The sequence below is a fragment of the Brassica napus genome, chromosome C7 (assembly GCF_020379485.1).
Source record: "Brassica napus cultivar Da-Ae chromosome C7, Da-Ae, whole genome shotgun sequence".
Taxonomy (NCBI): Eukaryota; Viridiplantae; Streptophyta; class Magnoliopsida; order Brassicales; family Brassicaceae; genus Brassica; species Brassica napus.
In genome coordinates, this window is record NC_063450.1 from 19091775 (window position 1) to 19109721 (window position 17947).

Below are 17947 nucleotides of genomic sequence, written 5' to 3' on the forward strand. Positions count from 1 at the left end.
TAGTGAGCACCCTTGCCACAGTCCCCTCTTTCTCTGAAAATATCTCCCGAGCTCTCCATTTACTTGTACAGAAAATGAAGGCGTGGTGATACATAGTCTTATCCAATAAATAAAAGGCTCGGGAAACCCCATAACCACCAAGCTCTTAAATACAAAGGACCACTGGACTGAATCAAAAGCCTTAGAGATATCGATCTTCATAGTACACTGTGGTGTAACATTTTCTTTGTGATAGTCTTTCAATAACTCAGTAGCTAATAACACATTCTCCATTATCAGCCTCCATTGGATAAATGCAGACTGGTTTGCTGTTATAATCCTCGGCAGCAGATATTTTAGTCTGTTCGCAATGATCTTAGACACCACTTCGTGTAGCACATTGTAACACGCAATAGGTCTGTAGTATTTCATGTTGGTTGCTTCAGTCTTTTTTGGTATGAGAGCCAAGACTGTTGAGTTAATTCCTTTCGGGAGAAATCCCTTCATGAAGACTGACTGAATCGCAATAGTGAAATCATGACCAGTCACTTCCATTTAGCTTAAAATTTCGCAAGGAAAACCGTCCGGACCCCGTGATTTGTTAAACTTTTCCAACCTCCTCCGCTGTGACTTCTTTCTCGAGTGCCTCTCTGTCCTCCACTGTACATCTGAAATCTATCAAACTTCCTAGTTCTTCCTCAGTTGAACCAAGAAAGTTACCCGGTTGCTGGTTTAGAAACTTTGGAAAATAACCTCACTGCTTCTTCCTTAATCTCAGCGTGTGTAGAAATTATGTTCCCCTCAGGACACTTTATTTAGCTGATGGTGTTTTGAGCTTGACGAATCGAAACTGAGTTATGAAAGGTCTTATTCTTCTGATCTACAAGCTCTAACCAGTGAAGTTTGATTTCATTTTTAGGAAGTCCCCCTCCAAAACCGCTACATGGAGCCAACGCTCATATGCTTATCCTTCTTGCACGTCACGTCATTTTCTGATAAAAAAAAGTCGGAATATTTACACGTCACTTCAGATTATTCTCATTTATATTTCTCTACAACATTGGAGTTCAGTTCGATTCTTTTAGTGGAAACCTTCCTCAAGTCTGTAGCTTTATTGGTGAAAACAACGGCTTTGGACCTTTTGGTGAGTTGTCTATAATAGCAGCATTGGATCATCACAACTAGATTTGGGGGCGCATCAAGTCTGTAGATTTAGAGGGAGAAGCGGTGATTCAGTATTTCATGTAGACAAGGAACATGAACAAGTTTGTTGCAGTGTAGTGGAAATCAATTCTTCATTATCGGTAGGAGGTGTTAAGGAAGAGTTGGAGGAAGAATGCTCAAGAACGAGGTAAAATAAGCTTATAGAATCTGAATCCTCTTTATGGTGTTCTTGTAGTTTGTATTGACATTGATTATGGTCTTGTTGTGTGGTCTTGTTGTTTGGTTATCAATAGGATGAAGTTTAGTATCCATTGTCTGAATCTGATTATGTATGAAAATGGGACGAACTGGAACATGAAGCAAGCCAGGAACCAAAGACTGTCGTGAGAAAAAGAGAAGGAAAATGCTAAATGACAAGTATGAATCAGAGTTTGTGTGTTTAAGATGTTATCTGCACCATGTAGTTCTGTAGTCCTTGATGAAAGAACTTGGTTTTTTTTCCAGGTTCATGGATTTAAGCTCTTTCCTCGAGCCTACAAGGACGCAAAGACAGATAAACCAGCTATACTAGATGATGCAATCCGGGTCATGAACCAGCTCAGAGGTGAAGCTTATGAGCTTAAAGAAACCAACCAGAAGCTTCTAGAAGAGATCAAGACTCTCAAGGTTAGTTTCTCACTTTTTTTCCTAAAGGCCTTATTGTCATGAAACTATGATAAACTTATCTGATTTCTTGTTTTAGTTGTGTATGGAATAGGCGGAGAAGAATGAGCTCAGGGAAGAGAAGTTGGAGTGCTGACGGCTGATAAAGAAAAATGGAGCAACAGTTGAAATCTATGGCGGTTCCATCACCTGGGTTCCTGCCTTCTCATCCAGCAGCTTTCCATCAAAACATAATGGTTGTTTACGCGAGTTACGGTTACTATCCAAACATGCCAATGATGCCATACTTACTACCACCTTCGCAGCGAGATACGTCTCAAGATCAGCAAAACTGCTGTTTTGCTGCTTAATGTTGGCATCATAATATCAAAATCACTTTGAAATGTTGGTTTCATGCAGATGATTCTTTGTTATCAGTTTTGCAGTAACCTATTGGGGGATAGAGAATGTTATGGTTCTTCCAAGTGTTGAAGCTTAATTCTTAGGTTATATTTTTGAATAAAATGTCCGACAAACTTTTTCTTGTACGATTGTTGGGGTCAAAATCGGTCACGACGGAATCAATGTCTGAAAGTCCATAAAAATCGGTATGAACGTTTTACGAAAAATAAATCTTCGGAAAAGATTTATTCTTACGAAGAGCCCTGCGGAAGAAACACGAGCACACGTCCCGCTTGGTCGCTACATAGCGACCGAGCTCGAGCCAAGCTCGGTCGCTACGTAGCGACCGAGCGTCCGTCCCACTCGGTCGCTACGTAGTAACCGAGCGTCCATTCCGCTCGGTCGCTACGTAGCGAACAAGCGTGCGTTCCGTTCGGTCGCTACGTAGCGACCGAGCTCTTCCGAAACGTCGATACGACACGAATCCATGCATTATCGTCTACCCTTCGATGCTGTCTTCTGAAGACCGTAGCGAACCCATTTCATGTTTTTCGCCATTCGAAGTCATCAATCAAACTTTACGATAAAACCGCGGAAAGATCGTTTTTATCGAAAGAAGTCGTAACAAACGCTTCAAGTCGAAAGACGGCCCAAAGGGACCTAAGACATGACTCGAAGCCCGCCTTATGATTTCTTAACCAGCAGCCCATAAACCGTGGGACGGTTTACGCTTGGTTCGCAAGGAAAGATAAATGTCAAGTTTCCGCAGATAAATACGAAATTTTGAAGATAATTACGAAGATCAGGAAAAATGGAATATCTCCATTTTTAGGCTATGACGGCTTAAGGGCAGAAGGGGAAAAGCGTAAACCGACATAGGAGCGAGTATATAAGGAGTCCTAGGCGAGAGGCATGAGGGACGACTTTTTAGACTCAGAACTCTCGGCACTTAGAAACTCTGACGCATTATTCTCGACATGCTCTGTTTCCATGACTGGCACCCAATTACTAGACGAACGTGCACAGCAGTTCGATCTCTTGGTTCACTCTTGAACTACGTTCGGCTTGATCCTCGAAAGGGGTACGTAGGCAGCATTTCATAAGGTTCAGTCCGAAATCAATCAAAAACATTTTCTGTATTTTCTTCGTCTTTTGTTATCGAGCTGCGAGTCAACTAGGTTTGACCTTTTAGGCCGCTAAAACTAGGTAACTCGCTGACAGCCTTTGCGGCCAAAGCTTTTATGATCTCTTGTAATGATCGCAACGCTCTCACGCAGACTCAAAATAAGATCTACTGTTTTCTCTAAACTCGTTTGTTATCTTTTTATGATTTCCGTATATATTTGGTCACTTGCCGTTGGCTCTCGCAGAGATCCGGGAACTCTGGAAAACTAGGGTTTTCCTAGTTTCCTAATTTAAACGTAAATCGATAGTGTGAATTTCGGTTCCCACAATTTGGCGCTAGAAGGAGGGGGGGTACGGATTACTCTAACTCATAGCCGCAAAACGCTTGATCAAAACAATGTCTGGAAATACGAAAGAGAAAATCGCAGTTCACAAGAACGCTGGTAAGAAAACACCAGCCGCCACTGCGCCTATGGCCAACGCCTATGCAAACGCCACAGTTCTTGAGAAAATCGAAAACCTTGCTGCGACTTTTCGCCACAGGAAGTGCAATGAACGAGCTCGCGATTTCTCTTTTTAAACATAAAGGGAAACGATCAATCTTATCAAACCCCGAAAGTTTGGCTCATTACCGAACAAAAGAAATTTCAATGCGTGAGGGCTTTACCAAAACACGTTTTCCGAAAACATTTCGGAAGGGTAAAACTTGTTCTCCCAAAAACCGCAGAAAACCCGTAGGTTAATCGCGGAAAAAGGAATAGCAACAAATCAATTACACAGTTCGGTCGCTACGTAGCGACTGAGCAAGCACACGGCTCGGTTGCTACGTAGCGACCAAGCTCAAGCCAAGCTCGGTCGTTACGTAGCGACCGAGCACGCACACAGCTCGGTCGCTACGTAGCGACCGAGCACGCACACAGCTCGGTCGCTACGCAGTGACCGAGCACGCACACAGCTCGGTCGCTACGTAGCGACCGAGCACGCAAACGGCTCGGTCGCTACGTAGCGACCGAGCTCAAGCCAACTCTCCACTCGCTAGCTCGGTCGCTACGTAGCGACCGAGCTCAAGCCAACTCTCCACTCACTATGTAGCGACCTGTCAGGCCTAAAAAGGGTCCTCCTTTGCGTTCTCTTTTGACTCCTCAGCGTAACGCTCTTCGTTTCGTCTCAATCGGAGTTTCCGTTGAGATTTTACGGCGAAAACAAGTAGGACTTTTCTTGGCTTGCTTCCACTCGCAACGTAGCGACCTGCCAGACCTCCACTCGCTACATAGCGACCTGTCAGGCCTCATAAAGATCCTCCTTTGTGTTCTCTTTTGAATCCCGATCAAAACGCTTTTCGTTTCGTCTCAATCGGAGTTTTCGTTGAGATTTTACGACGAAAACAAGTAAGACTCGTCTAAACTCCTTCACTTGCTTCTACTCGCCCTTACCTCCATTTTTGTGTACTCCTTCAAATCTCGATCGAAACGTCTCTTGTTTCGTCTCGATTGGAGTTACCATTGAAACTTTACGATAGAAAAAAAAAAACCCGCAAAGATTATTTTTCTCGCGTGGATTCAGATTAATCGTATAATACGGCAACGGTTAACTTAACACCTTAGCCGCCTCAACTATACGATTACGTTGAACCTTTTTATTGACTTCGGATCAGTTAAGTTCCGAAGATAAATGTCAAGTTTCAAAGGATAAACACCAATATCGAAAAAGGCGAACATACACAAGAAGAGGAAAGGGAAATGAGCAAGCAAAACTGAGAAGAGATAAAACTGCATCTTCGAGAGAACTAAGGTATTTGCGACTTGAAATTTTTGAAATCAGACTTGGAGTTTTCGTAGGAAATTACTAAGAAATAAAAACGCCTTTGAGACTGCCATAGAACTTTAGGGAACGTAAAACCTAGGTGAATAGTCTAGCGAACTAAGTCTTAGGTGATTTTTCCTGTCTTGATATATTGTCCCATAACTGTTCGTCCAGATCTTGCAAACCGATCTAAACTCTCCGAAAATCGAGAAACGATCGCCACGTATATCAAGCTCGCTTCCTAAGGAGAGAAAAAACTAGAGACATGAACGTCGTCTTAAAACCGATTCATTTCTGGCAATTCTCTCGGAACCGACATATTCCAAGTCTTCAACCTGGAAACAATCAAATCACAGTCCTAGCGTCGTCTTCAAACCGAATCAGAATGTCGATCATTCTATTCCTCGAGAAAAAAGGGAAGAAGTAGGTGCGTATACTATACTCGCATACTCCCATACTTCAAAAACATATTCAAACAATGCGATGTCTCGTCAAGATCAAGAAAACGCTTTCGAAAAGAGAACACTTTCGACAAGAAAACGCTTTCGACAAAGCAAACTCTCGTAGAAATATGCGGAAAAATATTCATACAATGCAATGTCTCGTCAAGATCATCCTAAAAGCAAACGACAATCTGAGATTCGTCTAAACGCTAGGAACTGATCCAAACCATGTTGGAAAAATTCTCAACGACTATACAACATATATCATCGCAATCATTCGTTTAGAAAATCACTGCCAAACTTCAGAATGAAAGTCGATGATTTGCTGAAGTCATAAAGATCTTTTTCGATTTGATAAAACGAGTATCGTATAAGAATCATTATACGAGAAATCTTCAGGCATCAAAGCATCACTCTCATTTTCCGTTGAACCAACCGACTCGCGGAAAAACATCAAAAACATTTGCGACAAAGCAAAATCAAGAACAAAAGTAACAGAAAATACGACAAAGAGAACACGTCCTCTCCGCTCGTCGAATAAGTCTATCACTGTTTAACTGATTCATTCAAGAAACCTGCAAAAGCGTTTCGCGACTAGATCTCGGTGAAATAACCTTTAGTAAAACTCCATGAGTGACTCAGAGAAACTTTCATCGAAGAATAAAAACAAAAGCGAAAACTTTTCTCAAAAATCTGCGGAAACATCGTTATTTTGACATCTCCATATGTCGCGTGAATTTAATAAATTCGTAAAACCGGTCGTCCGTTACTTACGCAAAAAATCCTTCGTATAATCAGATCATGTCATACGAAGTAACTTTCGATAGTAAACGTAACATGTTTTGCGAAAAAGTACTTTCCTTACAGTAAAAAACCAAGCTGGATGATCCGACATTGGACGACCAATATAAACTTTACTTCCTCGTACCACGATCTGAAAGGTCTCATTCTTTAGCCCCGCGACTCACTGGCATCCGCTCTCATTCCGCTTGGTCACGTCCGAGCAAGAAATCACCCCGCAACTGACTCCGCACGGGCTTGTATAGAGCTTCTTAGGCTTTATCTCCCTCGGAAACAAAGGAAACAACTTCCATACGAATAAAAGAAACATTATACGAAACTTTCATCGTATAAATTAACCCTAAAGTGGAAAAACGTTTTCTACCACCATGGGCATACTCGGCCTATCAATCTCGATAAACGCCATTCGTCACTCGCCCAATTACACCTTTCCTTCGAAGCCGAACTAGGTTACAGCATCCCCTTTAAGGACGATTCTAACCGACATGACCTTATTGACAGCACGAAAGTGTCATGGTCTAATCCTTTGGCAACAACGTCCTTGGCTATAAAGCTGAGCACAACCTTCATGCAAAGCCAAAACAATTGAGCGACCACCGCTCCAATAACTTGACGGCTAAGCCGTAATCCGGAATTTGTCTTGAAACGAAAAGTAACGATTACACAAACAATTATCGTACCACCCAAAAACGGGAATCATACGGTAAATTCGTCATAACAAAAATCAGTCCTAACAACCAAACAGTTAACGGAAAGGTTCCACTAGTCAAAAATCGACCAAGTTCCATATACTACGATTCACTTTACACCCGATGTGTTTTACTCGTAAAATGCGGCATGTAAGAAAAACTCGTAACAGAGCTCCTATGGCTATACGGAACATCCTCAAATAGACACGAAAGGAATCTCGGAAGGCCAACACCACACAAAGCACGGTATAGGAGGATGCCTCTTTCCGGGGAAAGATTTACGCGACCCCTTGGTCCTAACTCCTCGATCGCAAATCAAATCCAAACAGGAACAACAATTCTGGCTGCGAACATCCGTAGTCAAACCAGAATGTTTCCCAAACGCAGGGCTAAGACTAATCCCTTGCAACATCGCGAAACATCTTCAAGCCCGCGAACATTTCAAGCACGAAACGCGGCATACGAAAGAATAACAAATCTTCAGCATCGCGAGACGTCGCAGACGCCTGAAGATTCGTTCCTCGACGAAATTTCCTTCCTCGATAAAAACACTTTCTTGGAAGACCAGACAGTCATACGCATTAACATCTTCTCAAAAAATATCCTTCGCGAAGACTCGAAACGGTAATTTTAACCATTAAGTTTGTTGCTGATCACAACAAACTCTTAACGTCCTAAACAGACTTAGCCATCTCGTAGGGATGACTCTCGTACATCCGACACAAGGATAATAGCGCTGTAAAAGAAACCCAAATTTTTTGGTCAGCACTTCCAGGAGGCTTAAAATTGTCCTTGGAGAGATGCTCGGTTCCAACCATACAAGTCGTATAAGGCGAGAACCAATCGCGGACCTTAAATCGGTATGGAATCAGGATGAAACTGAAACGGGATACGTAAGTCGAATTAGTCATCGCACCCTCTAAAACCAGGAGTAAACCTAGGTCTTGCCCTAAACCCAGCGCACTGGTCTCTAACATCTCTAGGCATAGTATCAAAAACCTTGATACGAGATCCCAAAATTTGTCTCTTTGCCAATATTCGAGCGTCTTCAGAAATCCCGCAAGTTTACACACTGCGGAAAACTCTCGAAACAGATCACGGATATAGCAGTTCACACAGAGTTAGATTACGAGATGACAACTTGTAGTCTTCCTTCTACACCCATATAAAATGCCATCGGCAGCAACACGCCAGATAACCTCTGCATAAAAACCAGACCGTAAAGGTCTCGCTGGAAAACTAGTCATACAAACCTTAACTCCAAGATGAACTACGAAAGGCTTGATCCCTTCAACAAGGGTACGTAGGCAGCCGTCATAAGGCGCAGAACCAATCTTATCGCGTTCTACTTTTAGAAGAGCGAGAAGACCACTTACCACGGACCTTTTCGACCATAAATTCCGCCTAACTCACCTAACTTGCCTAACTTGCCAAGCCACTCGCTAGAACCTCACGCTAGAAGCTCATGGTTCTAACAAGCTGGGGGCTAACTTTTGGGGTCAAAATCGGTCACGACGGAATCAATGTCTGAAAGTCTGTAAAAATTGGCATGAACGTTTTTATGAAAAATAAATCTTCGGAAAAGATTTATTCTTACGAAGAGCCCTGTAGAAGAAACACGAGACATCGGAGAAAAGCCCGAAAAAGGTCGCACGGTCGCTACATAGAGACCGAGCTCGAGCCAAGCTCGCTGGCCACGTAGCGACCGAGCACACGTCACGTAGCGACCGAGCGTCCGTCCCGCTCGGTCGCTACATAGTGACCGAGCTCGAGCCATGCTTGCTCGCTACGTAACGACCGAGCGTCTGTCCTGCTCGGTCGCTACGTAGCACTCAAGCCAAGCTCGGTCTCTACGTAGCGCTCAAGCCAAGCTCGGTCGCTACGTCCGTCCCGCTCGGTCGCTACGTAGCGACGCTACGTAGGGAACGAGCGTGCGTTCCGTTCGGTCGCTACGTAGCGACCGAGCTCTTCCGAAACGTCGATACGACACAAATCCATGCATTCTCGTCTACCCTTCGATGCTGTCTCCCGAAGACCGTAGCGAACCCATTTCATGTTTTCCGCCATTCGAAGTCATCAAACAAACTTTACGATAAAAACCGCGGAAAGTTTGTTTTTATCGAAAGAAGTCGTAATAAAGGCTTCAAGTCGGAAGACGGCCCAAAGGGACCTAAGGCATGACTCGAAGCCCACCTTACGATTTTTTAACCAGCAGCCCGTAAACCGTGGGACGGTTTACGCTTGGTTCGCAAGGAAAGATAAATGTCAAGTTTCCGCAGATAAATACAAAATTTTGAAGATTATTACGAAGATCGGGAAAAATGGAATATCTCCATTTTTAGGCTATGACGGCTTAAGGGCAGAAGGGGAAAAGCGTAAACCGACCTAGGAGCGAGTATATAAGGAGTCCTAGGCGAGAGGCATGAGGGACGACTTTTTAGACTCAGAACTCTCGGCACTTAGAAACTCTGAGGCATTATTCTCGACATGCTCTGTTTCCATGACTGGCACCCGATTACCAGACGAACGTGCACAAGCAGTTCGATCTCTTGGATCACTCTTGAACTACGTTTGGCTTGATCCTCGAAAGGGGTACGTAGGCAGCCTTTCATAAGGTTCAGTCTGAAATCAATCAAAAACATTTTCTGTATTTTCTTCGTCTTTTGTTATCGAGCTGCGAGTCAACTAGGTTTGAGCTTTTAGGCCGCTAGAACTAGGTAACTCGCTGACAGCCTTTGCGGCCAAAGCTTTTATGATCTCTTGTAATGATCGCAACGCTCTCACGCGGACTCGAAATAAGATCTAATGTTTTCTCTAAACTCGTTTGTTATCTTTTCATGATTTCCGCATATATTTGGTCACTTGACGTTGGCTCTTGCAGAGATCCGGGACTTCTGGGAAATTAGGGCTTTCCTAGTTTTCTAATTTAAACGTAAATCGACATTGCGAATTTCGGTTCCCATAACGATTGTCATCGAGCAATGTCAAATATTACAAACGGTTTTAAAAGTTCAGGAGTGAATATATCAGTGGCTTTCTAGCTAAAATATATCAGTATATTACATAAAACAAAATTTCGCATTTTTTAATGAGAAATTCCCTAAGATAATTTTTTTTAAGTTTTGGTCACAAAAATAGTCTTCAATGAAGAAATGACCAATCTAGACTTAGGGTTTAGAGTTAAAGGGTGGGGGTTTGGGGATAGGGTTTCAAACTTTAAAAAACAAAAAATAAATATTAAAATTTTAAAATAAAAATGAGCTATTTTGATCATTTTCTTTTTTGAAAGTTATTTTTGTGACAAAAACTAAAAAAAAGATATTTGAGAGAATTGTCATTTTTTTAATTGTATCAATCTTTGACTTCCTTATGTTGGTGGTTTAGGAGAGTGTTTTATAGTTGCATTATCTCTTTTAAAGACTGTTGTTTTTATATATTCCAAAGACCAACAAGACTGCATTGCCCATATTAGTGTCTCTTTCTCTATCGGTCTATTGTATGTCTTTTCGTCTATAATTACCTATAAAGTTTAGAGAATAGGTGCTCATTTCTGCTTTTTCTAAATACGCCAAAAGATCCAAATGGATTGGGAAGTAGCCAGGTTTATTGTATGTTTAGGAACATTTTTGCCTTCAGAGATCTTCAGAAGAAATCTTGTTTTGTCTTCCAAGGGAGTATAATCCTCCTCCAAACTGGTTGCGCATAGTGACAAGTGATGAAGAAAGTATGATCAGTTGTCTCTTCATCGTCACATCAGTGTGCACATAGTGGGGTCAACCTTTATGCGACGATGTATAAGGTTAGCTTTCATTGCAAATGCTCTCGAGATACAAGAAATGGTTTAGTTTAGGGATTGCATCAAGTCTCCATAATATCTGAGTGTAGTACCAAAGGAGGTTGTCTAGTCAACACTAGTCCTGAGCATAGTGAAGAATTGGCCTATGACCCCCAAATTTTAGGAAATTTTTCTAGTCTCTTGATCAAATAAAACAAAGCTGGAAACAGATAAATAAAAAGTATGGTGCCAAATGTAGAACAATCTGAAAATACAGGTAGTGAAGTTAAATTAAAAAAACATAACTCAAAGATGTTGTCTAAGTTGGTCCTACCAGACGCATCTTTGCCACTCAGTTGTAAATTCATTTTAATTCCCAGCCGTTAGATTTTTACCATCTTTTTAGCTTCAAAGCAACCACCACCAACCCTTGCTCTAAAACGCCTAGTCGCAACACGGACATTATCCGCCGCGCTTTTGCCCTAATCGGACAAAAAAATCGGAAGAAAATTAATCGTCCCAATAAACCGATTTTTCGGCCCAAAATATCTACTTTTGAAGATATTATTGGATTCTACAGGAAGTCCAATGGTAGCACGTAGAAGAGTATATATAGAGTCACATTTCAGCTCATTTCTATTTAACAACCAATGTGGGACACTTTAGTACCTTAAGATTATAAATGTAAAATAAATATTTAAGCACTTTCAAGGGCATCAAACCCAGGTTGCTCAGCGTAATATCAGAGGACTGGACCACTTGGAGACAGTGCATTCTTTGTTATCCAATGCATTCGCTAATATATATCCAATATCAATATAATAAAAGTACGACAACAGTAGCTTTTATTAATGTTAACTAGATTTAACCCGCGCCCTGCGCAGAGTAATTTTTTTTAAATAAGTTGTATTTAAATATTATAAATAGTATACTTTGCTATCAATAACTTTTTTTTTACATTTGAATCTTAGGAGTGGGCATTCGGGTACCATTTGGTTCGGTTCGATTTGGCTCGGTTCGGTTTGTCCGATCTTTGCGAGTTCGATTTAGTTCGAATCTTTGCTGATTTGGTCTAGGTTTGGATTCGGATAACCCATTTAATTTAAAAAATAAAGTTCATATATACTTTAAATTTCTCAAAATCAAAAAAATAAAAATAATATATAACATCTAAATTTGAATAATGTATGCAAAAATACTTAAACTTAACATAAAAATTGGTTTACCTTAAATATTTGGATAAGAAATCAATAGATATTTTAAGTAATTTTGGTCTTTTGAATATCGTTTAACTATTTTAAACATGTACTTTTAACTATTTGTATATATTTCCAAGTAGTTTGGACAACTGAAAAACATCTTATATATTTTGTATATTCTTTAGATATTAAATTTAAAAATAATTAATATGTTTAAATATATAAATATATAAATACACTTCGAATATATTCGGATACCCGAAATAATTTGTTTTTGATCCGGTTCCATTCTGGTTCTCTAGATACCAAAATTTTGAATTCGTTCGGATATCTAAACAATTTTGGTTAAAGTTCATTACTACCTTTTCGGATTATATTTGGTTCAATTTTTTGGATTCAGATTTTTTGCCCAAACCTATATTTTTTATTGTAAGAAAATTTTAAACGAAATTGATGATGATTCGTATTGATTTTGGGTATGCAATCATTTTTAGACAAAAATACATTCTTCTATGTACGTGGCCCATTTAGTAAAGGAAAACAATGGACTAAACTAAAGAAAATGTTACCATTTCAGATTTTTAATCGACTCTTCCAAATTATTCATTGTTGGTATTGTGACGAAGAGAAAGGGGTTAGGGTTACGAAAGCAAATTTGTTGTACAATCCATATTCTCGCTAGGTGATTTCAATAGCTTCTAAATAAATCTCCATTGTATCGACCGAGATTTAGTAATTTATAGACGTTTTAAAAAATTCAAAATATAACATATAAGAAAAAATCTAATTTTTTTTTATTATATGGTTAATATGATTATTTAATTTATTTTAAAAATATAAACTTTCAAATATGAGAGAATCTCGTAATAAAATAAATTGTAATTAAGTTGTTATCGATTATTTGGTGTGCAAGTCAAGTTAGTATGAATAATATCTTGTTAAGAATCTTGTAGATAAGGATTATATTTTTGAAATCTTTTCTGAATAATATATTTGTAATTTTCTTGTAGATAAGGATTATATTTTCGAAATTAGTACCTACAAATATTATTTAAATAAATAATACATGTAATTCCTAACTTCTACTCTATTTCAAAAAAAAAAAATTAGATTTTTATAAATATATATCATATTTTGGCACTTTTGAAATTGTATGATTGAAGTTTATATAATGAGATATTGTGTTCACATATCTAATCTATTATAGAAGCAAAGAGGAACCAAACATATACATGTTCGCTGTCTGATTATATGATGTTGATAAGAGAAAAGTATAAATCAACTTAGAGAAAAGTTTAATCTATAGTAAAAGAGGTCCAAGTGAGAGTTATTGAATTGCTAATATAATTGTATATATACAATTGGTATAGTTTAATAGAGTAGATAGAACATAATTCAATAGAAGTTCGTTTGGTTTACTTATAACATAGTAGATTGTTGGTTTAATTTAAGTTGTCCAGTTTTAATTTTATTGTATAATTAATTGTAACTAACACGATACGGTCCATAAATTATGTAACACACTAACAAATTTGAAACAGTCCAAAACTTAAATGACAACTTCAATAGTAGATAATTTTAAGACTCTATTTTAATAGAGTAAATTATTGATATAATTTTCGGTATATAGAAATTATCACATTATAATGAATATTTACATTATATATTTAGTTTTAAATATTAAAAAAATAAAAAATATTAAAAAAACTAGGCTCCGCATATACTCCGCTTAATCCCCGATTTTTTGGTAACTCACTAGGTCCAGAGTTGCCGCCCGACTAGCGCCTAGCGTAGTTTCGAGCAGGGCCACCAACCAATCGTATTTGCTTACATGTTTGTATCATAGTTTTGCTTGATTCAAATGTAACCTTGTAATATATAGCATCTTAAATGACCCGAATAAACATCGGACTTTTATTTCTTGGCTCTCTAGACATAAGCCTATTTTTGGTGCTCTTTTAGAAACACATATCAAGGAACTATCGTTGAACCAGTTGATGACTACTCTATGCCGAGGCTGGCACTATCAGTCCAACCATATCTCTGATGAAGATGGAAGAATAATCCTGATCTGGAGGGATCCTCTTAAGCTTCGTGTCCTGTCTCAGTCCCGTCAGATGTTAACCTGTGAGATCATGCTCCCAAACAGTGCTCCATTCATCTACACTGCAATCTATGCCTCTAACTTAAGTGAGGAACGCACAGATCTTTGGATTGAACTATTAAACCCCCATACTTCTCTAAACTTAGACAGTCAGCCGTGGATGATAGGTGGAGATTTTAACCAGATCCTTCACAGTGTAGAGCATTCTGCATTCAATGAACACTCGAGCCTATCAAATATGTATTACCTCCGTGACTGTCTCCTGCAGCTGGGAGTGTTCGACTTGCGTTACCAAGGCCCTACCCACACATGGTCGAACAAACAGCTTCTATCCCCAGTAGCTATAAAGCTGGACAGATACCTCACAAACAGCCAAGTTATCTCCACCTTCCCTCATATCTCAGCTACCTTCCTTCCCCCCGATATCTCGGACCACTCACCCTGTCTTATTGACCTTGCCTTTCAACTGCCTAAAGCCGGTACCCAACCTTATAAATTCCAAAACTACCTCATAAAACACCCGAGCTTCACTGAGGTGGTGCAAGATGCTTGGTTTGAAGCCGGAAGCGTGTCTGCCAACCTTTCGTCATTGTTGGAAGCTGAAACTCATAAAGAGAAGTTTAAAACAATTAAATAGAGAGAACTACTCACAGATCCAAGAGAGAGTGAAAGAAACTCACGGTTTGTTACAACTTGCGCAGGTACATGCTCTTGAGGATCCATCACCAGAAACTTTCGCGGAGGAGCAATCGCTGAACCAAAAATGGCAGTTCCTAAGGCAGATAGAGGAATGTTACTTCAGGCAGAAATCAAGAGTGAATTGGCTAAAAGAAGGGGATCTCAACACTACTTACTTTTTTAGAGTCTGTCTGAGTAGAGCAAGCTTTAATGCGGTGAGATCTTTCCTCCTTCTCTCAGGTGTCCTGCTTACTGACCCACTTCAGATGAGCAATCATGCAGTAGAACATTTCAAATCTGTGCTGGGGCCTAATCGTTTAAACATTCTGGTGGCTTCTCCTCCTGATTGGTTTCAACGTTTAACACCTTTCCAATGTAGCTTGTCACAGAGTGCGACGATCCTTCTAATGCCCACCTCAGCTGAAATAACCAAACTAATGTTCTCTCTGAATCCTAGCAAATAACCTCTGCTTTCTTCAAAGGGGCTTGGAGTGTGGTGGGATCCGAGGTCATCAACTCTATCACCAATTTCTTCAACACCGGATTCATGCCGAAAGCAACAAACTCTACAATCCTCTCTTTGGTACCAAAGTTCACAGGAGCATCAAGGATTACCGACTACCGTCCTATCTCTTGCCTCAATACCATCTACAAAGTAATCTCTAGGCTGTTGGTGAGACGTCTGAAACTGATTCTCCATGGGTTAATCGTTCCGAATCAAACTGCATTTGTAGAAGGGAGGTTATTATTGGAGAATACGGTCCTGGCTAGTGAATTGGTAAATGGTTATCATAAGAATAAAAGTTCTAAGAAGATTACCCTGAAGGTGGATATCGCTAAAGCCTTTGACACTTTATCTTGGGATTTTTTACTCTCTGCATTGGAAAGCTTCAATCTGCCATTACCGTTTCTAAACCTCCTCAAAGCCTGTATCTGCACAACAAGCTTTACAGTGGGTTATAATGGGACAGTGAATGGATTTTTTAAAGGAAGAAGAGGACTGCGCTAAGGGGACCCACTATCACCATACCTCTTTGTGATTGCAATGAACTGTCTGTCTCTTATGTTGAACAGGGAAGCGCGCTCCGGCAATTTGTCATATCATCACAACTGCCAAAAGACAAAACTAACTCATCTCTCTTTCGCAGACGACTTGTTGATTTTCATAAATGGTTCATTGGAATCAATGCAGAGAGTTCTCCAAATCCTCCATGAGTTTGAGCTGCGGTCTGGTCTTGCAGTCAGTATGCAGAAGTCAAGTTTTTTCTCCTCGGGTCTTTCAGAGCATGAAATTACTGCCATTGAAGTGTCAACGGGGATGCAGAACAGCTCCCTACCAATGCGCTATCTTGGGGTTCCAATGTGTACAAAGAAGCTTAATCTGCTAAACTGTGAGCCGCTACTACAGCAAATCAAAGCACGTCTCTCCTCATGGTCTGCGAAGTCTCTTTCCTTTGCTGGGAGGTTGCTGTTGATTAAAACAGTTATCACAGGCATCACTACCTTCTGGTGCTCCTCCTTCATGCTGCCAACAGCATGTATAAAAAGGATCAACTCTTTGTGTGGAATTTTCCTGTGGCATGGAACAGCAGAAGGCCACCATTCTGCAAGAGTTTCTTGGGAGACAGTTACACTTACCAAAGCGCAAGGTGGACTGGGTGTAAAGGACTTATTATCTTGGAACAGAGCCTGTATTTTGAAGCTCATATGGCTCCTTTTCTTTAGACCCGACTCGGTGTGGGTTTGTTGGTTCAAAGAAGTGGTCCTCAAAGGCTCCCTTACTAACTACTGGACTGTCAAGCCGAGTGTGAAGTACTCCTGGTTAGCAAACAAACTGATCAAATCACGGGACCTAGTGTATCCTCTGATAAAAAGGAGGATTGGAAATGGACTCACAGCCAGCTTCTGGCACGATAACTGGTCTCCGTTTGGAAACCTCACAACTTTCCTCGCTGCTTCCACTAGAAGACTAGGTATTTCTAAGAATGCGACAGTGGGCTCCCTTTTTAGTGACGATCGGTGGCTGCTACCACCTGCAAGGACATAAAACCAACTATTACTCCAGGTTCATCTCACAACACTTTTTCTTTCCCAAGAAGAAGATGTCTATGAATGGGAGGTTAATGGAAACAACTGCAAAAAGTTCAGTACTGGCAATATTTACACCTACATTCAAGGACCGAAGTCAACGGTTCTATGGTCCCCTGTAGTGTGGTACTCCTATGGGATACCAAGACATAGTTTTCTCACCTGGTTAGTGATGTTGGATCGATGCCCAACAAAAGATCGATACTGCGATGGGGGATAAATGGAATCGATCCAGTTTGTCTCCTCTGCAACAGATACCCTGAATCGCGAGATCATCTCTTCTTTGAATGCTCATACAGTGGACAGACTTTATCTTCAGTTGCGGATCGTTGCCAGCTTCAAGCTCTCCCTGTTTGGAATGACAACATATCTCAACTCCAATTGATCAGAGGGAACAAGGATCTTCGCAAGCTCACTCTTATTGCTTTCCAAGCCACGGTTTATTGGTTGTGGAACGAACGAAACACACGACTTCATCACCAAAGCTTCAGATCATCCACTACTCTCTTCAACTTGATAGACAGGCAGATTCGAAATAGACTTCTAAGTTTCAGGCAGATTCGAAATAGACTTCTAAGTTTCAGGCAGACGAATGGGCGTGCTTCTTCGTCTATGATGCAGCTACGGTTCCTCGATCGTAGGAAGAAGCTTGCACCGGAGAAAACAAAGAGCCATTACTCCACCAACATCTTCAGACTGGGCCTCAAAGGCACTCTTCATCAACTACAGGCCCAACTAAGTTCCAATGATATGTGATTCTCTAATTTGACACTGGCCTAGCCCAAAATACACTAGCCTTTATTGGCTTGTAATAATTTTATTTCTTTCAGTTTTTCAATATGAATGCCCTTTTACAAAAAAAAAAAATATATAGCATCTTTTATGATTATGAAATTTTGGGATTGCGGATCCATGCATCTCTTACAATAAGGTCAAAATGGTCTAATTTGATTTTATTCTGAATAGTAGATGAATTGAACATGACTTGATCTATTTTAGTACCATTATCCATAAATTTACAGAAAAGGAAAAACAGAGAGGCATTTAACCTCAAC

General features: G+C 40.2%; 2 protein-coding genes across 2 annotated transcripts; both read left to right on the plus strand.

Annotated features, from left to right (window-relative positions):
- The first annotated feature begins 14019 nt into the window (after positions 1-14019).
- Positions 14020-14763, plus strand: LOC106421431. Its single transcript, XM_013862276.1, has one exon. The coding sequence runs from the start codon at positions 14020-14022 to the stop codon at positions 14761-14763; it is 744 nt and encodes a 247-aa protein (XP_013717730.1).
- A 588-nt stretch (positions 14764-15351) lies between these two features.
- LOC106421432 lies at positions 15352-16851 on the plus strand. The gene is made up of 3 exons (XM_013862278.1): positions 15352-15733; positions 15879-15892; positions 15997-16851. The coding sequence occupies exons 1-3, from the start codon at positions 15352-15354 to the stop codon at positions 16849-16851; spliced, it is 1251 nt and encodes a 416-aa protein (XP_013717732.1).
- The last annotated feature ends 1096 nt before the right edge of the window (positions 16852-17947 follow it).

Excerpts from the sequence above, each read along its gene's own strand:
- LOC106421431 (XM_013862276.1), top strand. The coding sequence starts at position 14,020 with ATGACTACTCTATGCCGAGGCTGGCACTATCAGTCCAACCATATCTCT.
- LOC106421432 (XM_013862278.1), top strand. The coding sequence starts at position 15,352 with ATGCCGAAAGCAACAAACTCTACAATCCTCTCTTTGGTACCAAAGTTC.